Here is a 26,105-nt window from a genome sequence, read left to right as displayed (position 1 = left end):
TGTCTTTGGAAAAATGTCTACCCAGGTTGTCTGCCAATTTTAAACCAGATTGTTTGTTTTATGTATGAATTCTTTTTTTTTAAGTTTTTTTTTTTTTTAATTTATTTGAGAGGGAGTGAGAGCGAGAGCAAGAGATATCACAAAGGGAGAGAGAAAGGGAGAGGCATACTTCCCACTGAGTGGGGAGCCTGATGTGGGGCTTGATCCCAGAACCCTGAGATCATCACTTGAGTGGAAGGCAGATGCTTAACCAACTAAACCGTCTAGGTGCCCCGTGTATGATATCTTTATGTATTTTGGGTATTAACCCCTTATCAGATATATCATTTGCAAATATCTTCTCCTAGTCAGTATGTTGCCTTTTCATTTTATTGATGATTTCCTTCACCATGCAAAAGCTTTTTAATTTGATGTAGTCACAATTGTTTATTTTTCTTTTATTTCCCTTGCCTGGGGAGATAGAATCAGAAAAACACTAAGGCCAATGTCCAAGAGTTTACTGTCTGTATATTCTTTTAGGATATTTATGGTTTCAGGTATCACATTTAGGTCTTATTCTGTTTTGAGTTTGTTTTTGTGTATGGTGTAAGAAAGTGGTCCGTTTAATTCTTTTGCATGTAGCTATCCAGTTTCCCCAGCAGTATGTATTGAAGAGACTGTGTTTTTCTCTGCTGTATATTCTTATAGATTAATGAAACATGAGTTTGTTTCTGGGTTCTTTATTCTGTTCCATTGATCTGTGTGTATGTTTTTCTGCTAGCACCATAATATTTGATTACTATAGCTTGGTAGTATAGTTTGAAATCTGGGATTGTGATGCGTCCAATTTTGTTCTTTTGCAAGATTGCTTTGGATCTTTGGGGTTCTATACAAATTTTAGGATTGTTTGTTTAAATTCTGTGATAAATGCTATTAATTAGTTTTATGAATTTTGACAAACACATACAGTTTGGATCTTATACCACACTCTATACGCATGACAGTTCTAGTAACCCTAAGAATACCCTTATTTATTCCTTTGTTAGTACCCTTCCATCTACCCCTGACCACTAGAAATTTCTGACTTATTTTTTTATTCCTATAGTTTTATCTTTTTTGAGTGTCATATAAATGGAATCATATAGCTTGTAGCCTTTTGAATATGATTTATTTTACTTAGGTAAATCTATTGAGATTCATCTATGTTGTTGTATGTATTAGTAGTTGTTCCTTTTTATTATTGAGTAGTATTCAATTGCATGGATGTACCATAGTTTATTTCTTTAAGGATGTTTGGGTTGTTTCCAGGTTTTGGCAGTTAATAATGGAGTTGCTATAAATGTTTGGTTACAGAGTTTGGTGTAAATCTTAAGTTTTTTTTTTTTTTCTTGGGCAAGTGCCTAGGAATGGGATTGCTAAGTTTTATGTAAGTATAGCTTTAACTTTATAGTATATGGGTTTTTAACTGTAGATTCTATTTCTTTTATTCTGTTTAGGTTATTGATTTTTTACTGAGTGAGTTTTGGTGGTTTTTGTGTTTCAAGGAATTAACCCATCTTGTTTGTTGAATGTATAGGCATAAAATTATTCCTCAGTTCCCCTGATTATTCTTTTTAGTACTTGTAGAATCTGTGGTTTTGTCATCTCTCTTCTTCTTGGTATTTAAAGTATTTTTTTTTTTAGAGTTGGGAGGAGGGACAGAGGGAGAGAGAGAGAAAGTGAGAGAGAGAGAACCTCAGGTAGGCCCCACACCCAGCATGGAGCCCAATATGAGATTTGATTTCACAACCCTGAGCCAAAATAAGAGTCAGACACTTAACTGATTGAGCCACCCAGGTGCCCCTGAAGTTTATGTTTTAAAATTGTTTCTTGATCATTTTGGCAGGAGGTTTATCAACTTTATTGATCTTCTGAAAGAACTGGCTTATGGTTTCGTTGAGTTTTGGTTACTGATTTTCTGTTTTCTGTTTAGCTGACTTCCGATCATCTTTATTATTTCCTCTCTTATGCTTAATTTGAATTTAATACTTTGGATTTAACATATTACAGAAAATCATTTTTTTCTCTCGAAGCAAATTGGCATATTTTAAAATCCTGTAGTACTCAACCCAGGTGTGGTGTGTGTGTGTGTGTGTGTGGTGTTGGTGTTCAGCATTTAGTAGCAAGATTTCAGAGAAAACGAAATTGATACTGTTTTTAATGAGAAGGATACAGGATTTTTTTTGTTTTGTGTTGAATATTGATATATATATATTTAAGGATTTCACTTATTTATTTGACAGAGAGAAATAGTGAGAGCAGGAACATAGTGAGAGCAGGGGGTGTGGGAGAGGGAGAAGCAGGCTTCCTGAAGGGCAGGGAGCCTGACACGGGGCTCAGTTCCGGGACACTGGGATCATGACCTGAGCCGAAGGCAGACAGTTAACAACTGAGCTATCCAGGCACTCCTAAATACTGATTTTTGTGCCTGTTTATCTGACATTTGTTTCAAACTCTAAATGTAGAGTATCTATACATTATCGTAGTACTCAGAATTTCCATGACAAGCCCAGTGAAATTCCCACACATAAAACTACTAAAGTTTAATATGTGGCATTATTTAAGTGGGGCAAAATATTGTCATAAGGAATAAAATTTTGTTCTTTTCTCCAGTCTTACTAGTCATTGAACCTAAAGGACTATATAATGTTTACTTGAATTAATAATATAAAACATTTAAATCTCTAGGTCTTCCCAAATGAGAAACCTCTAACTAAGATATAAGGCAGTTTTGGAGTTGTTTTTACTTGAGGTGTTTTGATACGTTAAAGTAAGAAATTCCTGCAGTAAATGAAGTAGAATTTGTGTTACTCTCTCAGGTTGTTTTTCAAAGCTTGAATTAAAAATCAAGGAAATAAATTGCTCTATTGTTTGAGCACTCTATTTAAATGGTAATGCAGATTTGATTTTTCTCTGTAATTAGAAATAATTTTAATTTTTAGACAGATGAAATTGACTTGAAAGTCAGTTTCAGTTTCTTTTTAAATGCTTATTTTTTATGTAGTCTTCAGTAAGAAGTATAGGTGTTATTAGAATTGAGTACTGGTAGAAGGATGTGTTACTTATCAACCTATATATTATTTTTTGTTTACTTTTCTAGTTGTTTAATGTTACATTTTATCTTTCAGATCCTATTTGACCAAACTCAGAGATCAATTAAAGCACAGCTTCAGAACTTTGTTAAAGAGTAAGTCAATTGCAATAAAGAGAAAGAAAAGCAATCCATTAATGATCACATTTGGGAGTTGTTATCTTTTGGGAGGATTTTATGGACTGTGATTTACTGAAAATACTGGAGTTTTTGTTTTTTTGCTTTGTAAAATGTATATTGCATTTCCTCATGAATACTCCATAAGGGAATCAGACTTCATGCCTTTCAGTGAATCATTTATACTATGAAATTTGTATTCAGGATACATAGCTAGGATTGTTATAGATTAACAAATAAAATAAATAATGACCATTCAAAATCAAAGCAGGCCTCAAAAGTGGTTGAAATACTATTAGTATAGTTGAGGCTAAATTTTCCATTGTCTCAATATGGTATTTTCTTTGAAAAGAAGATAATGGAATATATGAGAATGAATCATGAAAGTGCATGTTTTTTGCTACATCTGAGCCTTTTGTGTCACATTCGTCCCATTTTATATGTGAAATAAAATTAAACTGGAGATAAAATCGTGAACTTTCCAGATAGGAACAGTTTCCTTTCCCACATTAATAATTCAGTTTTTCTCTTTTAATTATTGACAGAATATATAAAATTTCAGATAAAGTTGTTTATGCTACAGTATTCAGGATAAATTATAGATGTTAAAAGCTATAAAAAAGTGGCACATCTCATGAATATAATGCATTGCCGTTCAGTGGTTTAGAATTCATTGTCCTGTTAGTGATGTCTCACAGATTCTTTCCAAATAATAGACTAATGTTCAGAATGTCCTTATAGAATGTATGCATGAAAAACTATGGCTTCTTACAAAGACTTTAAATAGAGTCTTTCTCGGGTCTACTTTATTAGTATTTTAAAATCAGTGTCTTCAAATCATTTTGCCTAGTTCTCTGATATAATAAAGTGCTTATCTAAGCTCATTAATGGAATCAAATGTTTCAGATTTTCAGAATACTGAAATGGAAACCATTACCCTTTATGGGTATACAGTTCTTTTTACCAAAGATTGTATATGTGTGTGTTAGAAGGATATATTTGTGTCATTTGGCATAGTAATTTCCCTCAACAAGATACAAGTGATATTTCTTTTGTTTTTTTTTTTTAAAGATTTTATTTATTTATTTGACAGAGATCACAAGTAGGCAGAGAGGCAGGCGGAGAGAGGAAGAAGCAGGCTCCCTGCCGAGCAGAGAGCCCAATGCGGGGCTCGATCCCAGGACCCTGAGATCATGACCTGAGCCAAAGGCGGAGGCTTTAACTCACTGAGCCACCCAGGCGCCCCACGAGTGATATTTCTTAAAAGTGTGTTTTGTATTTCACCCATAGTAGGATTTATGGAAGTTTTACTCTTTTTATTTTTTAGAGATCTTAGAAAATTTAAAGATGCCAAGAAGCAATTTGAGAAAGTCAGTGAAGAAAAAGAAAATGCACTAGTAAAAAATGCTCAAGTACAAAGAAACAAACAGCACGAAGTTGAAGAAGCCACGAACATTCTGACAGCTACAAGAAAATGTTTTCGACACATAGCTCTCGACTACGTACTTCAGGTATATTTATTATTTGTTTTCAGAAAATGCTAACTAAACATGTCATTATTTTTGAATGATCGTACTGTAAAGAACTAGTACTGTTTTCTTGAGTCTAAAATTAAATGATGTTGTTAAGACTTTTCACTTGAGTGTGTATCTGTGTATGTACATAAATATATGTGTATACCTTTGGTTCTGATTCTTTCCCTTTTTCACTTAACGTGATACTTTCCCTCATTTTAAAATGTTGTAAAAAACATTTTAATTGCTTTATTTTATTCTGTGGAGTTGCTGTGTTAATACTACTTATCAGACAGCCATTTTTTACTGGCAAGAGTGAAAATACAGTATTCAGTAATGGTAAATGATAACAACATCTTTGCATATAAATCTTTTGCCATATTTCTGATTATTTCTTTAGAGTAGATTCTTAGATGTATTAAGGCATACCATGTTACCAAATGAAAAATATTTCTAGAAGTGGTGTTCTTATATTTGCATTACTTTCTCTTTTTTAAAACTAGAGATCAGTATTTGCTAAGTTGCCTGGTGATCTTCTGGTTCTATGTGTAATTGAAATCAGTTTGAATGTGATATGTCTCCAGAGGGACTCGAGAGACATGAAAAATGAAGGCAAAGCATACATTATTTCACATGTACTTGATGTATTCCTACATATCATGAGTTGAAAGCTTTAAAGCTTAAGAAATTAGTTTGTCTGAATCTCCTTTTACAAAACAGCAGTGAAGTCCCCAGAGATTGCTGACTAGCAATCACAGATCATTTCTTCAGAAAAATGCACAAGTAACCGTGTACAAATTAGTGATTAAAAACTACTTAAAGTGCTCGCTTCGGCAGCACATATACTAAAAAAACTACTTAGATAACTTTGCAAAACAGTAGAAAGTGACTTTTTTTGAAGTTTCTATTCACTAAGTGGGAAGTTAGAAAATGAAGTACATTCCACTTATTAGTGAGAATCTTCTAGAATGGAATTGTCTGTATTTCCTATCTTCTATTAGCTATCTCCCATTTACTGTACTTCCTGTGGTGGTATGAGTATTATCTTCCTATCCCATTCCACTGAAATGGCTCATGCTAAGGCTTACTCATTAGATACAGTTTAATTCTTAACCAACTTGACTGTTGTGTTTCATTGAGATAGTGGACCACAACTCTCTTTTTTGGTCTTGATTTATCTTAAACCACTTTTACATTGCACTAACTTCTATTTAGCTTCTATTTATTAACTTCTATTACTTTGTATTTCTTTTCACTTTTCACCTTGGGCTTCTTTCCTTTATCCAAAATCTTTTTGACCTCTTTTTCAGGGTTACCTCTTTGGTCCTATTCTTTTCTGACCTTTTGATTTCCCTGACAGTCTCATGCCTCTTACTTGAATAACCATAATATATAGATGACAAAATCTGTTTTTCTCAGATGTCCCTCTTTCTTTTTGATTTACAACTGAGAACTGTCTTCTTCCAAATGGCTTTTTTTTTTTTTTTTTTGCTCTTACCTAACTGAATGCTGAAATCTTCTTACCCAATCCTAGAGATTCTTATGGACAGTTACATCAGATATTCTCATTCTCAGCTGCTATATCTAAAAACCAAATTAAAAAATTCTGTGTATTGGGGCACCTGCTGGCTCAGTTAATTGAGCATCTGTCTCTTGATTTTGGCTCAGGTCATGATCTCAGGGTCATGAGATCAAGCCCTGTCAGGCCCCATGCTGGGTGTGGTGCTTGCTTGTGATTCTCTCTCTCCCTTTCTCTCTGTGATCCACTTCCCTATCCCCTGCTGTGCATACTCTCTCACTCTTTAAAAAAAAAAAAAAAAGAGAGAGAGAGAAAAAGTTCTCTGTACCTCTTAAGTCTGCTCTTCTTACCTTTGATGCAGCCCTAACACCAGTTTTAATTGTTTCTTGTTTTGAATTTTAAGATGTTCTCACAAAATTGGTCTTCTCAATTTTACCTGCCCTGTTACCACTTTGTTCTCTGTTCTGTGGTCAGTTTACAAGTTTTTCCAGGCAAAGTGAATCATTCTTGCCCCTGCCTTTGCTGTGCTGTCATAATAGTATTATACACATTGCTGTTAGAGCACTTAATCACATTTATTATAATTATTTGTATCTCTTTTCTACGTCTAGGTTATATTCTCTCTAGTGGTTGGAAAATAAATTATCCATTTCCTTTAGTGTTCATCCAGTAGTTTTAAGTTAGGCCCCCATGTCCCCCATAAGTATTACCTTATTTAATTTTTCTGATGAGAACTCTTGTGTCATTTCATTATATGGCTAAAATGGCTATTTTAGGGCATAGTAAGTAATAAATATCCAAATTTATAAAGTTTGTCATGTTTTAGCTTCTGTACATATTTGACTTTACTTTTTTATTCAAGTAAATGCTATTTTTCATTGCCAAACATAAAAAAATAGATAAAACAGAAACACTTTTGGCATTTTCCAAAGTCTAAATAATAGGTTATCTGTAGCCTCTGCTTTACTTAGAGCATTTGAAAGTTAATATTTTAGTTCTCAAAACTGAAGAGGTCTTGAAACAGACATACAAAGGAAATTAGTGCTTATTTGAGCATAGTTATTTGGATTTTTCGTGGTGTGTTTTTAGTTTTCTGATCAGTGCTTTAAAATTATAAAACAACAGGCAGAATATTTAGTGGGAAGAACATATCAAAAGGAAAGATATTCTGTAATCTTTTGACGATATTAGCAAAAAGTGAATGATTCTTTTTTTGTATAAACATTTAATTTCATTAAGCTGATATATAGTAGACAAAATATTTGTTAAGAATTTCTAGAGTTGGGACAGATACCACAAAGGCAACTTTCATAATTTACTGATCTTTCAGTAAGTTTAGTCTAATTAAAATATTATTTAAAGTCTGTTAATTTAGTTAACAAATATTTATTGAGTCCTCACTCTGTACCAGTTGGAGAATGCAGCTGGGAATAAGGAAGACCTTGATCTTATGGAGCTCACACTTTAACTGGGGAAAAGACATAAGTAAATAAGAAAATATGAGGTGGTTATGAATGCTATGAAGGAAATAAATAGAGTTGTTGTACTAGAGAGTACATAGGGCCTACATAGACCTTTCAGAGGAGCTAATACTTCAGCTGGAACCTGATTGGTAACAGGTATCCTTCTGCCTGTCTGGGCAGACAATTATGACATGAAGACAGAACAACTAGTTTGAAAGTGTTGAGGTGGGAGTAGTTTGGGATTGGGGTTGGAGCACAGAAAGGTAAAGTGGAAGAAAACTGGGTGGGTTAGAGAGGTGAACATCACAAAGGGCCACCATGCAGGCTACACAAGGAAGTTGGAAGGTTTTAAGTTGGACATAGAATAATCTTATTTATATTTTGAAAAGATCACTCTGTTTACTGTGTGGAGAATGGGTTGTAGAGAGTCATGAGTATAGAGGCTAGTTCATAGGCTATTGCAACAGTCTAGAAAAGATAAGGTGGTTGGTAGTAGTGGTAAAAGTGATGAGAGTTTGCATTAAGGATCTGTGTTGAAGGGTCTAGATGAACAATTAGATAAGGAGGATGGGGAAAAGATGAAATTCTGAGAAATTCAAATGTCTATCAAAGTGATAGTTTTATCACTACAGTATTTATGACTTATGCATGGCTAGTTTTTCTTTGAGTTGAAAATAGATGAGAATTTCATTGGCATGTTTGTCTTAACTGTTTTTACAAAACATGTCAAAGGGTGAAAAACTTGACCTTTGATTTAATTTACTGTTCTGGAAAAGTATCAAACTATCAGAATAAGCAAATTTTACAATATTGCATTGTAGATTAGTTTTTAAAATAAATGTTTGGGTTATTAACCAAGTGTATTTTTCCTCAGATTAATGTCCTTCAATCAAAAAGGAGATCAGAAATCCTAAAATCAGTAAGATATTTATTGAAATGATGATTCTAATATGATCTAAGTGTACATATGTAAGCATTTAAAGCAGCATCATATGTGTGTATATGTATGTTTGTATATACATGTAAATATATTTATTCCAGGTTCAGAATTAATCTTACAGATCTTTTCATACTTCTCCTATGTTGCTTAACCACTTTTTTGTCTCCTTCATGTTATAGTTACTTATGTCTTTCTCTCCTATTAACATGCATTTAAATACTTGAGATTGAGGGCATGTATAAATCGTATCATTTAGAGAAGTTTTCCTTAGGATTATTGATGATTTTATTAGCCTGTTGGTTTGTTCTTAAGAGTGCTGTTTGAAAATAAAAGGTGATGAAATTTGAGGATAATGTTTTTCCCTGAGCCTCTATGCCCATTTTTTTTTTTTTTTGGATCCCTTTAAAAAAAAAAATCTTAAAGCTAATGAGGAAGTAGACAGGGGATGGTAGTAGTATGGCATTGCATTCTTTCATATTTCGAGAACCTTAGAAATAATTTTTCCTCTCTGTTCACTGAAGTGTTTTGTTTTTTATCCTGAAAGGGTGTACATAAATTGCTTTTGATTCTTGTACTCACCTAGCTTTTGCCTAAATTCTATATTTATATTATTTCTTATCAGGTAAGTACCTTGTACTTGCTCTTTACTGCCACTTACTTCCCTTTCTAGATTGAGATTAATGTATGTTAATTGGAGAAAATTGAAAAGTAAAATGTATGAAGAAAAAAGTTAAAATACTTAGAAATCTTACTACCAAGGGAGAACTACTCTTAATATCTTGGCATATATCCACCTTTTCCCCTCTCTTTCTGTGAGCATGTGTGTATGTGACTGTGTATATGTGTGTTTTAAAATTACACATAATTTTTTAAAAAAGATTTTTATTTATTTATTTGACAGGTCACAAGTAGGCAGAGAGGCAGGCAGAGAGAGAGAGAGAGAGAGAGAGGAGGAGGCAGGCTCCCTGCTGAGCAGAGAGCCCGATGCAGGGCTCCAACCCAGGACCCTGGCATCACGACCTGAGCTGAAGGCAGAGGCTTTAACCACTCAGCCACCCAGGCGCCCCAACACATAATTTTTTAAAAAAGAAATCGGAATCATTGCTACATATGTTTTATAACTTTGTTCTTTTGATAGTAACTACAAAATCATCACATGTCTTTAAATATTTTTTACTTTTAAACATTTTTAATTAATATATTTTGAAAAGATTTTTTAAATTTATTTATTTGAGAGAGAGAGTGAGAGAAAGCATGAGAGGGGAGGAAGGTCAGAGGGAAAGCAGACTCCTGGTGGAGCTGGGAACCTGATGTGGGACTCTATCCTGGGACTCCAGGATCATGACTTGAGCCAAAGGTAGTAACTTAACCAATTCAACCACCCAGGAGCCCTAAATATTTTTTATTTAACAATGGGTTTCCTGGCCATACAGAATTCTACCATGTGAATATCCTAGGTGTAGGCAACCTTTTTTCGTGAAGGGCCAGGTAGTGAATGTGTTAGGTTTTGTGGACCATGTGGTCTTTGTCGTAATTACTTAACTGCGATGTTGTAATGAGAAAGCAGCCATAGACAATATGTAAATGAATAGCATTACTACGTGTTAATAAGAATTTTTCTTATGGACATGGAAATTTGAATTTCATACAGTCTTCACATGTCATGAGTTTCATTTTTTTCATTGTCTTTCAACCATTTAAAAAATGTAAAAACCGCTCTTAACTCATAGGCCATCCAAAAATAAGTGATAGGGCTGGATATAGTTTGCAGGTCAATTAAATATGCCATAAATTAGGTTTATCCATTAATGGATTTCTAAGTAATTTCCATGTTTTTGACATTAAAGAATAGCACTATAGTGATCATTCTAATAAATAATATGATTATTTCCTTAGGATAGATTTAGACAAGAGATTATATAGAGTGTTTAAGCATTTATTAAAAAACTTTTAAAAAATAATGGTAAATTTTAAGAGTTATACAACATTTCCGCTAGTAGTATGTGAAAGTGAACCATACTACGAACACTGGGTTCTAATTTCTCCCACTCTACCTATAATTTGATAGATAGAAAATGTCATGTCATGTCATTGTTCAATTTTGCATATCTTTAATACAATAAGTTTGTATTAAATATGTGTGAGTTTGGATTTTTTTCCTGTATATTTTGGCCTCTTTGTTTCCTGTATTTTTGTTAGTCCTCTTTTTCATACTGATTTGTAACATCTTTTTATATTTTAAGACCATTAACCCTTTGTCATGTATGTTTTCCTAGTTTATCATTCATCTTTTAGTATGTTTATTATGTGTTTTGATGTGCAGCATGTTTTACATTTTTATGTAGTTGTAGCTATTAAACTTTCACCCTCTTTTTTATATGTGTTTTTTATTATATTCATGAAATATCACAACTACTGTTAATCTAATTCCAGAATAATCTTTTATTGAGCTTTGTCCTTTTGTGTTTGTGTTTTATTTAGTTGGTTTTCTGTTCAAAAAATTTTCTTTTGAAGCATTCTTGAATATTAAATTTTAAACTTCAGAGTATTAAGCAGATGCCTCATCTTGCTAAAAATAAACATGGGTGTTTGGAGGATTCTTTTTACTAATATTGAATTAAATTCCTAACCACGTAAAAACAAATAAAAATAAGGGTGATTTTTCTCTCATGAACAGGTAAAATATAGGAAAACTTGGAAAAAAATCTTAACCTGTTAGCAACATTTTTGGATACTGGGAATGAATATGCAGAACCCTTCATATTGGCAAAGTCTGTTGACTCATTTTATTTCAGTGACTTGAGAAGGAAAATAATCATTCCCCTACTTTGGGCTGTACTTAGTGATCCTAGTCAGTTGTAAGGTGTGATTTATTTATTTTTACATATATATATATTTTAATATTTTTTATTTATATTTCCCCTTTTTTTGTGTGTGTGCATTAAAATTTTGCCAGGGAGTTTGGTTGAAAGGCATATAGATAACTTTATAATGTACGTGGGAAGATGGTGAAAGTATTGAAAACACGACTTTTTCTTTCAGTTATTACCATATGAAGTTTGATTGTTTGGATATAGTCTAAACAACGAAAAAGAATTTTTTTTAAATGTTAAACCACTTGGACATTTCTTTTAAATATTACTTATTCTTGCTTCACAAATATTTCTGAAATACTCTTGAGAAAAATGACTTAATTTTAAATAGGTTTGATATTTTGGGTTCTAATGGAATAAATTTTAAACATTAGATAAGATTAAGATTTTTAAAAATTTTGGAATATTTATCTAAGAATTGATTTTAAAATGCTAAACTTTTTTTTTCTCTTATCAGATGTTATCTTTTATGTATGCCCATTTGGCCTTCTTCCATCAAGGGTATGATCTATTTAGTGAACTTGGGCCCTACATGAAGGATCTTGGTGCACAGGTAATATTGTACTGTATTGCTTGATTCTGTTTTATACATTGATATCTGTATCTTTTTTTCATTGAGATATAATATTGCATTAATTCAGGTGTATAAAATAATTTGAGATATATGTGTATATATTTTTAAAGATTTTATTTATTTATTTGTCAGAGAGAGCATAAGCAGGCAGAGTGGCAGGCAGACGCAGAGGGAGAGCAGGCTCCCTGTTGAACAAGGAGCCTGATGCGGGCCCTGGGATCATGACCTACGCCAAAGGCAGCTGCTTAACCGACTGAGACACCCAGGCACCCCGAGATTTCTATGTGTCTTAGTACACACACACATATTTATAGTCAAATGACCAACTCAGAAGTCTAGTAAATATTTATTACTCCATATAGTTAAACATTCTTTTTCTTTTCTTCAGAACTTTTAAGATACACTGTTGAGGGGCGCCTGGGTGGCTCAGCGGGTTAAGGCCTGTGCCTTCGGCTCAGGTCATGATCCCAGGGTCCTGGGATCGAGCCCCACATCAGGCTCTCTGCTCGGCAGGGAGCCTGCTTCCCCTTCATCTCTCTGCCTGCCTCTCTGCCTACTTGTAATCTCTGTCTATCAGATAAATAAATAAATAAATAAAATCTATTAAAAATATATATATATACACTGATGAGTAACTTTCAAATATATGATACAGTAGTGTTAACTATAGTCACCATGCTGTACATTACATTCCCAGGAATTATTTATTTTATAACTGGAAATTTGTACCTTGTGATGACCCCCTTTACCCATTTTTGTCTCACTCATCCCCCACCTCTGGCAAATTCTAGTCTGTTCTCTATATCTATGAATTTGATTTTTTTTTTTTTTCCAGATTTCACATGTGAGTGAAATCATGTGGTATTTGTCCTTCTCTGCTTGGCTTATTTCACTTAGCATAATGCCTTCAGAGTCCATCTATGTTGTTGCAAATGGCAAGATTTACTTTGCTTTTTAAATGGCTGAATAATAGTTCCTTATGTGTATATACACCATATTTTCTTACCTGTTCATTTTTTGGCGCTTAGGTTGTTCTTGTATCTTGGCTATTAATAATGCAGTTAACATGGGGATGTGAATATCTTTTCAAATCAGTGTCTTTGTTTACATTGAACATATGTAGAAGGGGCATTTTGGAACATATGGTAGTTCTGTTTTTAGTTTTTTGAGGAATCTCCATATTGTTTTCCATTGTGGCTGCACCAATTTACATTCCCACCACTGGTGCACTTTTCTCCACATCCTCACCAACACTTGTGATTTCTCATCTTTTTGATGACGGGCATTCTGACAGGTAATACCTTGTTGTGGTTTTAATTTGCATTTTCCTGAGGATTAGTGATGTTGAGCACCTTTTCATGTACCTTTTGGCTACCCGTTTTTCACATTTGGAGAAATGTCTTTTCAGATCCTCTGCCCATTTTTAAAACAAAATGTTTGGGTGTTTTGTTGTTTGCTTTGAAGTGTATGGGTTTTTTTTTTTTTTAAAGATTTTAATTATTTATTTGACAGAGATCACAAGTAGGCAGAAAGGCAGGCAGAGGCAGGGTGGGGGGGAAGCAGGCTCCCCGCTAAGCAGAAAGCCCTACACGGGGCTTGATCCCAGGACCCCGAGATCATAACCTGAGCCAAAGGCAGAGGCTTTAACCCACTGAGCCACCCAGGTGCCCCATAAAGTTGTACGAGTTCTTTATATGGTATCTGATACATGATTTGCAAATATTTTCTGCCATTTGGTGGGTTGCCTTTTCATTTTGTCGATTGTTTCCATTGCAGAAGTTTTTTGGTTTGATGTGGTCCCACTTATTTATTTTTGGTTTTGTTGCTTTTGTTCTGATGTCTGTACTTTTATTTAAATCATTTATTTATTTATTAAAGATTTTATTTATTTATTTGACAGAGAGAGATCACAAGTAGACAGGCAGGCAGAGAGAGAGAGAGAGAGAGAGAGAGAGATACAGGGAAGCAGGCTCCCTGCTGAGCAGAGAGCCCGATGTGGGACTCAATCCCAAGACCCTGAGATCATGACCTGAGCCGAAGGCAGCAGCTTAACCCACTGAGCCACCCAGGCGCCCTGATGTCTGTACCTTTAAAGAAGTTTAGCGTGTTGGGAAAAAGAAAGAAATTTAGAATATTGGGGAATTTGACATTTCAGTTATTTAATGAAGAAGTTTGATGCTGTGGAATATTTATGTGTAGGTTAAATGTGTAACCAAAAAGAAGATTGAAGTTTAAAAATATGTTATAGACAGTATATGAGGGTGTTGAAAGGAAAACTTAAAAACAACGGGTCTGTTTTATAGTACACATAGCTGGATTTAGTTTTTCTTTTCTTACATTTGGATAAATGAAAGTCCTACTGATTTTTCATTTGAGTTATACTCTTATTTTCTAAAAAATGTATATTTTGCTATTTTGAATAATAAATCTTTAGAATCTTAAGCGTATGGAACTCTTGGTACCTTTTTTATTTTTTATATATATGCACATATGTGAATTATACATATATCACAGTATTATATAGAAAGTTCATTATATTCAAATTATTTTTGATAACTGAGAAGAACTTTATATTAGATTTGTTCTGGGATATTCTTTTTTTGTTGATTGGTGAGCTTTTTGGATTTAATGATACCAATTTTTAGGTGATCCCTCCTCCCCCCCCACCCCGTATAGGTTCATATTACCTTTTGAGGACAGGTGATTAAGGTTGAAAAATAGAGTTTAAGGAAATGAGGAAAAAGGTAAGACTGTAAGAGAAGTGCATTCATTGGCCAAAAGTAAATTTGGTGCATACACATGTGTGTACATATGTGTGCTTGTTGGGATGGTGTGCAGGGTATATGCCATGAGTTACAGAGATACTGTTCCCTGACTCTGTAGAACCTAATCTATTAGAGGAGACCAACAAGTCACCAGACTATTACTCTGTGTGATCAGTGTTCTGTCTGGGTTTATTAAATGAGAACTTGCTTTTTGGTGTGTGATACAAGGAAACCTTGAAATATTAGTAGCGTCAACAAGATGAAATTCTTGTTTTATTTTATTTTTTATTTTATTTCTCTACATAAAGTCAAAGGCATGGTATTATGGTCACTTGGTTTGCAGGGATGCAGGCTTACATTTTTTATTCTACCTCATGGTTCAAAGTGGCTGATCAAGCTTTAGTCACCATACCCACATTCTTGCTGACAGGAAAGAGGAAAGGAGAAAGGTGCATTCTCTTTATGGATGTCTCCTGGAATTTATAGAGTCCACTTCTGTGTACATCCCAGTGTCATACTGGCTGCAGGAAAAGCTGGGAATTAAAAACTTAATGCCAGATAAGCATGTGACCTACAAGAATTTGAGTACTGTCTTGTTAAGAAAGAAGGAGAGAATGGGTTATTAGGGGGTAGCTGGCTGTCTTTACCATATAGCAGAGTTTCAAAGAGTTACAGGAACATACAGCTAGGACCTATAACCCAGACTTGGGAGGAAGGCAAGACCTTCCTAGGCTCTAGGCACTCCACACATTCTGTCAAGCATTATGTTGCACCCTCATCCTACATTAAATGTAATTTATAAACAAATGAGTTAGATTGTAGTTGAGTAGTTTAAATAACTTCATACTTTAGACATTTATTAATTTTGGTTTTACAGTTTTCCCCTCTCAGTTCTCACATAATTTTTCAGGTCCTTGAAAGGCATCTAAGCTCTGGTGCCTGTTGGAAAATATAGCCTGGTTGGAGGTGGCCAGTTCAGATATCCTTTCAGTAATTCAGTTATGAGATAACTGGATCTGGAACTAGGAACATGGCAATAGAGATAGAAACAAATAGACTTGAGGGATATTTAAGGAATAGCCAATTTGAAGGTAGAGGGACATGGTGATTTGAAGTTTAAATATGTTAAATTTTGATGATAGGACATCTAAATGGGTGTATCTGGAGCCCCCCCGCCAAAATGAGGTTAAAGGAGTCAATAGCATATAATTATTAATTGTAACCACAAGAATGGGTGAATTGACTCATGGAGAGTTAATAGGTATCCCAAAATCATTTTAGTGTTTCCAAAGCTATTTTTGAAAAATGTGAGTGCTGGAATGGTATGTTTAAAGACTTTCATTTTGTAAGTTAATAGCAAAGGCCACTAGTATAGAGTAAAAAGAGAATCTGGCTTCAAACAGGGCCCTAAGAATGACATAGTTTTAAGAGGTGGTTAGGTAAGAGGATCTTCATTAAAACACAGATGAGAGAGGAGGTGGAAAACTGGGAGATGATGTTACCATGGGCCAAGGAGAGTGTTTCAAAAAGGAGAGGATAATTATCAATATAAATATTGGAAAGAAGATGCAGTAAACCAAGGACTGAGAAATACATATTGGGTTTAGCAGCAAGAAGATTATTTACCTTTGTGAGAGTGGAGGGTGTGAGTGGCAGAAGCTAAACTATAATGGGTAGATAAATACGAAATAGACCAGTGAAGAACAGGGAAGATTTTTCCAGAAGTTGTGTTATGAAGGAAAAAGAGGGCTGGAGAGGAGTATGAGTTGGAGGAAGGTTTTATTTAAGGTAATATGATTTGCACAAATATACAAGCAGATGGAAATGGGAGAAATTAAAAAGTGGAGAGAGAAGTGATGATGTCTGATATGGTAGGAGTAGAGAGGATTCCAAACACAGGGGACTAGGGCACCTGGCTGGTTATAGGTACCTGCACTAATAGAAGCATGGCCCATATTGTGCTATGCTCCAAATTCTTCCTGATATAGTCCCAGTATGTAGGAGACAAGACTGTCAGTCTTCACATCTCCTCAGTTTGTACCTTCCCCAACCCTCCACCATCTTGAGACTTTTTTTCTTTATACTTCTGCCCCAACAGAGAGAAGTGAATTTTCGCTCTTTTCTGCTGTAATAGTAGTGAGGTGGGATGTAGGAGAGGAATTTACTACCAGTCCAGCAGGCAGAAAACCAGCACTTGCATTGCAGTACTAGTGTAGAAGGTACATGCACACAAGTTTATAAATATTAGTTGAATCTTGGGGTCTGCCTTGTACCTTACTTCCATCTGAATGGATAAATAATACTTATATGCCATTCAATTAAAGGATATAAACTCATGGTATAATGGTTACTGCACTCATTCAGTATAAGAAAATCCTGAGGGCATTTTCCTAGTGCAGCATGTATGAGCATTACCCATTAAATCAATGTTACATGTCACTAAGGCACATATGCATTGGATCTTCAAGGGTAGTAGTGTAGTTGCCATCTAAATCAAATATTTATAATAGTGCTACATTTGTTTCAGGGTGTTTTCTTTTGGTTCTTTATTAATATTCAGTGATAACTAAGATTCTGTGGCCAATTGTATACCTGCAACTAATATTTTACTATGTGCTAACTATCTAGGATTTAAATAAAACCTTAAAAAAAAATTTTTTTTTTTTTAAAATTTATTTACTTGGGGCAGAGAGAGAGAGCACAAACAGGGGGAGAGGAGAGGGAGAAGCAGATTCCCTGCCGAGCAGGGAGCCTGATGTGGGATTTGATCCCAGGACCCTGGGATCATGACCTGAACTAAAGGAATCATGACCTGAGCCTTAACCAACTGAGCCACACAGGTGCCTCTAAAATTTTTTTTTTATTAAGGAAAAAAAAATTCTGAGGCCCAAATTATTCTCTGGTAGGGAAAAAAAACACCATCATTTGTAGTAGAGAGTAAATAAAGGACCAAATGGTATTTTTACAAAGGCTTTTTAAAATTTTGTTTTGTAAAGAATAGCAGTGAAAACATTTATTCATTTAATACTTTATCTTTCTCCTTATTCCTGTTGATATTTACATTTAAAACATTTTTTCATTTATGGGGCGCCTGGGTGGCTCAGTGGGTTAAAGCTCAGGTCATGATCCCAGGGTCCTGGGATTGAGCCCCATGTCGGGCTTTCTGCTCCACTGGGAGCCTGCTTCCTCCTCTCTCTCTGCCTGCCTCTCTGCCTACTTGTGATTTCTCTCTTTCTGTCAAATAAAATCTTAAAAAAAAATTAAAAAAATTTTTTTTCATTTATCCCACATTAATCAGATAAAATGACATGCATCATAGTCTAGAAGAGTAGATTCATATAATTTATAACCAATTGTTTTTTATTCCAGCAAAGAGTAGTTCAAGGAGCCAGGACATTTGTCATAGTATTGGGAAATCATCTTTTCTGTTGGAAAGGAATAAGAAAGAAATGAGAATCATGATTTCATAAATTTTTTGAGCTTTTATTTTTATTTATTTATTTTTTAAAAAGATTTTATTTATTTATTTGAGAGAGAGACAGTGAGAGAGAGCATGAGCGAGGAGAAGGTCAGAGGGAGAAGCAGACTCCCCGTGGAGCTGGGAGCCCGATGTGGGACTCGATCCTGGGACTCTGGGATCATGACCTGAGCCGAAAGCAGTTGTCCAACCAACTGAGCCACCCAGGCGTCCCTTTTTTGAGCTTTTAAAACAGAAGCTTAAACAATGGCAATTTTATACCCTGGCCTTATGAATGATTACTATTATTACTTTTAAAAAATTTTTATTTTATTTTATTTTTAAAAGATTTTGTTTATTTGACAGACAGAGATCACAAGTAGGCAGAGAGGCAGGCAGAGAGAGAGGAGGAAGCAGGCTCCCCACTGAGCAGAGAGCCCGATGTGGGGCTGGATCCCAGGACCCTGGGATCATGACCTGAGCTGAAGGCAGAGGCTTTAACCCACTGAGCCACCCAGGCACCCCTAAAAAATTTTATTATTTAGCTCTCTCTTAATCTGGAGAGTTGTTGTTTTTGTTTTTTGCCTTTTAGATTTGATTATAACATTAAGAAGCCAACTTGAAAACATGAAGCATTTTGAGTGATTCATTGGAAGTGTCTGTTCTGTTGAACTTAGGAGAGCTGGTCCCACACTAGTGTAGCTGCTACTTTTTGCTATTTGGGGAGAAAGTCACCAGGGTATCTTCTTTCTGCCTTTGATTCTGACTACTGAAATTGCAGGAGTCAGCAGGCAACTTATGCTAGAGTTCTCTTCCTTATTCTAGGAGATCATTTTATCACTGTTGTGCCCTTGACAAGGCCTCCTGTCATGTTTGCTTGGCACTACAACTGTTCTTAGAAATGTTTTTCCTGGAGGAGTTATAGACCTTCTTAAAAAGGATTTCATAGCAGAGGAAAAAGAACTTCCATTTTAAAGTTGTAGTCAAAATGCCTTTTTAAGTAAACTTACATTGGCTGACTTACTAAGAGTATGTTTTAAAAAATGATCATACCTTTTCTTCTTTAATTTTTAAGTTGGCTAATTTTCTCCCTTATTGCCTTTATAGCTGGATCGACTGGTTGTGGATGCAGCAAAGGAGAAAAGAGAGATGGAGCAAAAACATTCTACCATTCAACAAAAGGTACTTGACAGGAAAAGTTAAAGGAGAGTAATTCCCATTTTATAGAACTGTTCAATTACTGGTTTTAGCAAGATACTATTGTGTTGGAACAAATCCTTTAAGTTGCTGTAGTAATTGAACTTGGTAGATAAATTCCTCCTTTTTTTGTGAAAAGTAAAATATTTTTTAGATGATCAGACAGTATTTGAAAGCCATTTTTTTTTGTTGTTGTTGTTAAGATTTATTTATTTATTTGACAGAGATCACAAGTAGGCAGAGAGGCAGGCAGAGAGAGGGGGGCGGGAGGCAGGCTCCATGCTGAGCAGAGAGCCCAATGCAGGGCTCAATCCCAGGACCCTGAGATCAGGACCTGAGCTGAAGGCAGAGGCTTTAACCCACTGAGCCACCCAGGCGCCCGAAAGCCATGTTTTTGAACCACTTTGCAAAAACATTAATCTCGAAAGATTTTTTACAAAAAGATTATTTATTATTTATTTGAGAGAGAGGGGGAGAGAAAGAGCATGAGCAGAGGGCAGGAACAGAGAGAGAGGGAGAAGCAGACTCCCTACTGAGCAGGGCTCCATCCCAGGACTACAAGATTATGACCTGAGCCACACAGGCACCCCAATCTCATAGGATCTTAGCTAATTTAAAAATGGCCCTTAGACTCTAAACTGCTATTTAAAGTTTCAGTTAGGATATCACCAAACCCTCTAAAGCCTTTGAGTAAGAGGGGTAGGGTTTGGGTTGGGGGCGGGCAAGCAGAGGGAGTGGTGGAGAACATCTTTGCATCAATGTGGTTGTGTAGTATAGTGGACTTAACAGCTATAGGTACTCTAAGGCAGCCCTTGACTTCTCTCATGTGATAATGTCATTTTACGTGCATTTCTTGTTAATTTGCCTGAGCTTAGGTAAACAATTTGAAAAATGTATTTTTAAAATGAAAATTTAATCTGACACATTTTTATTTTTGTGTGTGAAGAGCTTTGAATACAACTAACGTGGAACTCAACCCAATAATATTTTGTCTTACATATTTAGTGATATTTTTGTGTGATAATCTGAAAATAAAAGGAGATAATTTGAGGTTGAATCTAATAAAAGTATGTGACAAGATGCCTTCTGTACTTACCTGGCAGGGGAAGAGATATCATGATCACAAAAGTGGTTTTCCCAGGGTGAGGCTTATCCATTGACTCCAAATGTGCTGACTCTTAGAATTTCCCCAAATGTGGGAAACTTGACTGCATAATGGGTAATAGTGGGGCACCTTATTCATGTGTTCCCCTAAAAAAAAAAAAAGATGCCTTCTAGCATTGCATTAAGAAATCTGTTCCTGTGGTATTGACCGGTCAGATCAACTTTCGTTATGGTTTTTAAAGAATTTAAAATACTGGTGAACTAGCCTGGCATAAAAGAAAAAAATTCAAGTGAAGTCAGTAATACAAGTAAGGAAAATTTTATTGGTGGTGGGCTATTAATATTCAAAGAGAAACATTATTTATTAAGGGAAAGATTTTCTACTGGATCATCTTTAATTTAGTTATTTCCAGTTATAGTTAGGTAAGACTAACTCCCTGTTTTGTTTTGTTTAAAGTTAAAGTTAGACTCATTTTTGGTTGGGTAACTCATGTTAATGACATTACCATGGAAAGATTGTTAAAAATTGGGACCAATCATTTCTAATTAAAATGAGAGATGGTGGTATTTTTAGAAACTTGTGACTGTTTGCTTAAAATGAATTAATGAATATTAAGTATCTTTTAATGTCTTTCCCTGTTGTATATACAGCTCAGTGTTTTACTGAAGATCCAAAAGTAGTAGATTATGAAATCTAAGATTAACTTACTTGATTTTAAATAATAGTCAGTTACTGCTGTATAGAAAGTAATGCTATTTTTGCTTTTTTTTTTGCCCTTAAATGCTGACACAAGGCTGCATTACAGGTAAAAAAAAAAAAAAAAAAAAAAAAAAAAAGGGAAAAAAAAAAGAAAAAATGTTTTGGTCACATAAAAATTAAGGGAAAGTATGTCTAATGTACCTAATGTAATTATTTACATTTTTCATGAATTGAAATTGATCAACTAAAGAACAATGATGCTATGCACACTCATGTACATGCCTTTTGGATATGTGTATATATTTTTGGTAGATTTATATCTAAGAGTAAAACTGCTGGTTCAGAAGGTATATATATGTTCAGTATTAATAGATAATGCTAAATTACATTTCAGAATGCTATTACCATTCCTGATAGAAAGCACTGTGTATGAGTTCTCAGTGTTCCTTGCCACCTGATGGTATTGTGAGAGTTTTTAAATTTTGCTAACTTTGGTGGGTAGATACTGATATCTCTTTGTGGTTTTAATTTATGCTTTAGTTACTAATGAGCTCAAGTACCTTTCCTTCTGCCTTTTGGTCATTTGGATATCCTGTTTGTCAAATGTCTGTTAGTTTTTCTTCCATTTTTCCATCAGGTTGCCTAACTGTTGATAAGATTCTTCATATCATCTGGATATAAGCCCTTTTGGGGGATATATATGTTTTTAATTTTCATGTAGTTTTTTTTTTAAAGATTTTATTTATTTATTTGACAGATAGAGATCACAAGTAGGCAGAGAGGCAGGCAGAGAGCCTGATGTGCAGCCTGAGTTCAGGACCCAGGACCCTGAGATCAGGACCTGAGCTGAAGGCAGAGGCTCTAACCCGCTGAGCCACCCAGGCACCCCTTTTTGGATGTTTTTTGTACAAACTCATAACATCCGCAAATAATAGTTTCTTCCTTTCTGATTCCAATTCTTTCCTTACTTCTTATTTATTTTGTTGGCTAAGACTTCTTCTTCTTCTTCTTCTTTTTTTAAAAAGATTTTATTTATTTGACGGAGAGATAGCACAAGTAGGCAGAGCAGCAGGGAGAGGGAGAAGCAGGCTCTCTGCTGAGTAGGGAGACTGATGCGGGGCTCGAAACATGACCTGAGCCAAAGGCAGCTGCTTAACTGACTGAGCCACCCAGGTGCCCCTAGGACTTCTAACATAATCTTGAAGTGATAATGGTCGTTCTTGTCTTGGTTAAAATTTCAGAAGGGAAAGCTTCTGTTAAATTCTCTTTATTGGCTATCTTAGTCTTGCATTCTTGTCTTGGTTACAATTTCAGAAGGGAAAGCTTCTGTTAAATTCTCTTTATTGGCTATCTTTGTCTTGCCTTCTCTTCCCTGGGCCTCCCACGAAAAAGCTTCAAATTCTGATGAGGGCAATGCCCTTAAGGTGAAATCTGGCTTCCTTCATCTGCTTACCTGTTCAAGCCTCCTACTTTCACTTAATCTTTGGCCTTTGAGTATTCCTTCCTGATTTGTCAGCTATCAATATATTTAAATTATAATATATATTTTAGGCATTGTTACTATTTTCATTATAAAATCACATAATCTGTCACATTTTAAATACTATATTAATTGATACTAACAATAAATTAAAGACTTAATCTATTTCAGGAAATGTAGTTGAAAATTAGAAAAATACTTAAAAATGTACTGTACTTCAAGGAGGTTATATTTTAATGTTTTAAGTAGAATCAGAGTAATTAAAAAACTTCCAGTGTTATAAATGAAACCTTTAGAATTTTATACTCAGTTAAATCAATTGGTTACATAATCCTGTGTGCATAATTAAATAAATTACAGCTTCAAATAAATTTTAATTGAGGGAATTAAAGTGTTTCTGATTTGTTTTTTAAAGAAAAAGCAGGATAAAGTGTAGCAATTTGTTTATAAATTCTGTTTCATTTGATTATTTTGGATTAGCATGTTTTTTATGGTTAAATTTTGAGAGCTGTCGGCCGAGTTGTTGTTTTTAATAAATTTTGTTTTTCTGAATTTATTCTGTTTCCATATTCCATCTTTGTAGACTCTTAGATTTGGAAGGCCCCTAGGTGGATTCTCACTCTGCCTCCCCTCTAGGGGAGGACCCTCACATCCCAGCATTCTTGGCAGATGGTCATGTAGCTTCTGCCAAAATCTTTCTCAAGACAGAGTTTGCTGTTCTCTAAAAGGATAATATTCTAACTTTGATTATTGGCCCAGAAGTAATTTTGAAAGTTCTGAGACTGATTTTTAGAGTTTTAAAATTGGAAATAGCCGTAGTTTTTCAGTTTGTACAAATTATTTTGTAAGTTCATCAATAAATATTTTATTTTTTATTTTTTAAATTTATTTGAGAGAGAGGCAGCATGAGAGAGAGTATGACTTGGCGGGGAGGCCCAGAGGGAGGGGAAGAAGCAGAAGCAGACTCCCTGTTGAGCTGGGAGCCCAATGTGGGCTCTATCCCAGGACCCTGGGATCCTGACCTGAGCTGAAGGCAGAAGCTTAACCAACTGAGTTATCAGGTGCCCCAAGATTTTATATTTTTTTAAAATTTTAAAAATTATTTGTATTATTATTTTTAAAAAGATTTTATTTATTTGACAGAGAGAAAGAGAGACCCCAAGTAGGCAGAGAAGCAAGCAGAAGAGGAGGGGGAAGCAGGCTCCCTGCTGAGCAGAGAGCCCAATGTGGGCTCGATCCCAGGATCCTGGGATCATGACCTGAGCAGAAGGCAGAGGCTTAACCCACTGAGCCACCCAGGCGCCCCAGATTTTTTATTTTTAAATGATCTCTACACCCAACATGGGGCTCTACCTCACTACCTTGAGATCAAGAGTTGCATGTTCTACCAACTTACAAAACTACCATAATAGTAATATACTCAGAGAATAGTAGTAGATTTAAGTAATCCTAATTTAAATATATCTATATTCCTTTTTTGTTAGCACACACATCATAATATAATATTAGGGTGAAATGGAAACATTTTAAACATAACATGCATAGTATTTATTTGCTCCTTTTGTCTATTTGTATACATAATATTTTGTGCCTTTAATCACTGTGCATATAACATATTGTTTTCTCTTTCAGAATATATTCTATGTAATCATCTGTGCTTTAATATTGTCATTATAATAATTATTGTATAACAAGACATTGAATTGAAACACCTTAATATGTTGAAGCATTCTTCTATTATCTAACATTTAGGTCTCCTCTTTTCTTATGAATATTGTTAATATAGCTGTTTTAATGCAAAGCTTTTCTGTTTAATACAAAGCTTTTTCTGTCTTGAGCTGTTTCCCTACAATAAATTTTTTGTGTAGGGGACTTAATCAAATCATATGAACTTTTTTATTTTGTTTAGGATTTCTCCAGTGATGATTCTAAGTTAGAATATAATGTAGATGCTGCAAATGGCATTGTTATGGAAGGATATCTGTTCAAACGAGCCAGCAATGCCTTCAAAACTTGGAACAGGTAATATATTTCAAATACTAGTCTTGATTTTGCCATGTTGTTTCTGACCTTCGCTGTGATTTGACAGCTCTTTCATAATTCTTTAAATTCACAGTCCATAATAATTTTCTTGAACTCAGTCCATTGATAGCACTAATTCTAAAGGGTAAAATTAAGCAAAATATAAACCAGGAGGCAAGATTTTTTTTTTTACCCCCTTTGGGTTCCTTCTCTGTGTGATGTTTATGTACATTTTAATTTAGTGTTTGCTTATGATCTTTTAAGCTAGGTGATTGTGGTCTTTTGATCTTTGCAATAACTTTAACCAGGACTTTTAGGAAATGAGATTATTTTTATATGTGGAGTGTCTGTAGCAGTTGGTGCTCCTTTATTCTAAACTTGATGGCTACCAAAAATGTTGCTTTTTGTTGTTGTTAATCTAATTTTTACAAAGTATTAATCATATAAATGTCTTTTTATATAAACATAAAAAGTATTTTATTATGCTTTTCTGTGTATTAATACAATAAAGTAAAATAATTTCAGACATTACAGTATAAAAAAAGATTGCGTTGGATCAGGATCATCTTTCCAAATAGTAGTTATTAGTCTTTTATTTAAGGATGCCTCTGTTTTTGCAGAAACAACAACAACAACAACAAAGTAGCTAGAATAATTTTGTAATAATTGAGAGTAACATTGGGTTCTGGTGAATTGATTTACATTATTGGTTGAATGTATATGTTTCATTTGCTTCTTGAACAAGACATGAATTCACTTAATGATAGAGAAGATTGTTGTTTTTTTTAAAATGGACATTAGCAAAATAAATAGAATTTTCTTGGTAAATTTAATTTAGTATGTTTTTGTTAATTTAAATGGAAACTGTATGCTTGAATATTTAATGTATTAAAGTGGATTCCTAGTGCACTTATTTTGATTTCTTGGTCATGAGATTATATGGAACATTCACTGGTGTTTTCAAATGTCAGTGATTTATTGAGCATTTCCCTAGTATTTGATATTGCCAGATACTTAAGTCTATGAGGTGTTTTTTATTTGATATAATTTTTCTTTACATGAGGATGAATATAAATAGAAAGTGATTATATTTGATATTAAACCTCTTTGAGTTATGTAGAACTTATGAAATAATGAAGGAATACAGAAGGATCAATTAAGGTGGTCTGGGTAGAGTAGTGTTTTTTACCATTGTAAAATGAAAATGAAAAATTAAAATTCTGTTTTCTAAGCTGTTTAAATTAAGACAGTTTTAACTTTTTCCTGGCAAA

The 26,105-nt window shown here is 34.4% G+C and overlaps 1 protein-coding gene and 1 non-coding gene across 3 annotated transcripts in view; both read left to right on the top strand.

Moving 5' to 3' along the window:
- Positions 1-26,105, top strand: part of ACAP2 (ArfGAP with coiled-coil, ankyrin repeat and PH domains 2) — a 146,624-nt gene that overhangs the window by 80,909 nt on the left and 39,610 nt on the right. For both annotated transcript variants that reach the window (XM_004745300.3, XM_013052619.2), the window contains exons 5-10: positions 3,147-3,205; positions 4,554-4,737; positions 8,597-8,641; positions 11,993-12,088; positions 19,439-19,513; positions 24,722-24,834. In XM_004745300.3, the coding sequence (XP_004745357.1) occupies positions 3,147-3,205; positions 4,554-4,737; positions 8,597-8,641; positions 11,993-12,088; positions 19,439-19,513; positions 24,722-24,834 (572 nt within the window). The remainder of the gene's footprint in view (positions 1-3,146; positions 3,206-4,553; positions 4,738-8,596; positions 8,642-11,992; positions 12,089-19,438; positions 19,514-24,721; positions 24,835-26,105) is intronic.
- LOC123394658 lies at positions 20,617-20,782 on the top strand. The gene has a single exon (XR_006609410.1). It is a non-coding gene; the product is annotated as a U1 spliceosomal RNA (small nuclear RNA).

Source organism: Mustela putorius, unplaced genomic scaffold, assembly GCF_011764305.1.
Source record: "Mustela putorius furo isolate JIRA1106 unplaced genomic scaffold, ASM1176430v1.1 tig00003834_pilon_pilon_pilon, whole genome shotgun sequence".
In the NCBI taxonomy this organism is placed as follows: domain Eukaryota; kingdom Metazoa; phylum Chordata; class Mammalia; order Carnivora; family Mustelidae; genus Mustela; species Mustela putorius.
This window is presented reverse-complemented; position numbering and strand designations above follow the sequence as displayed.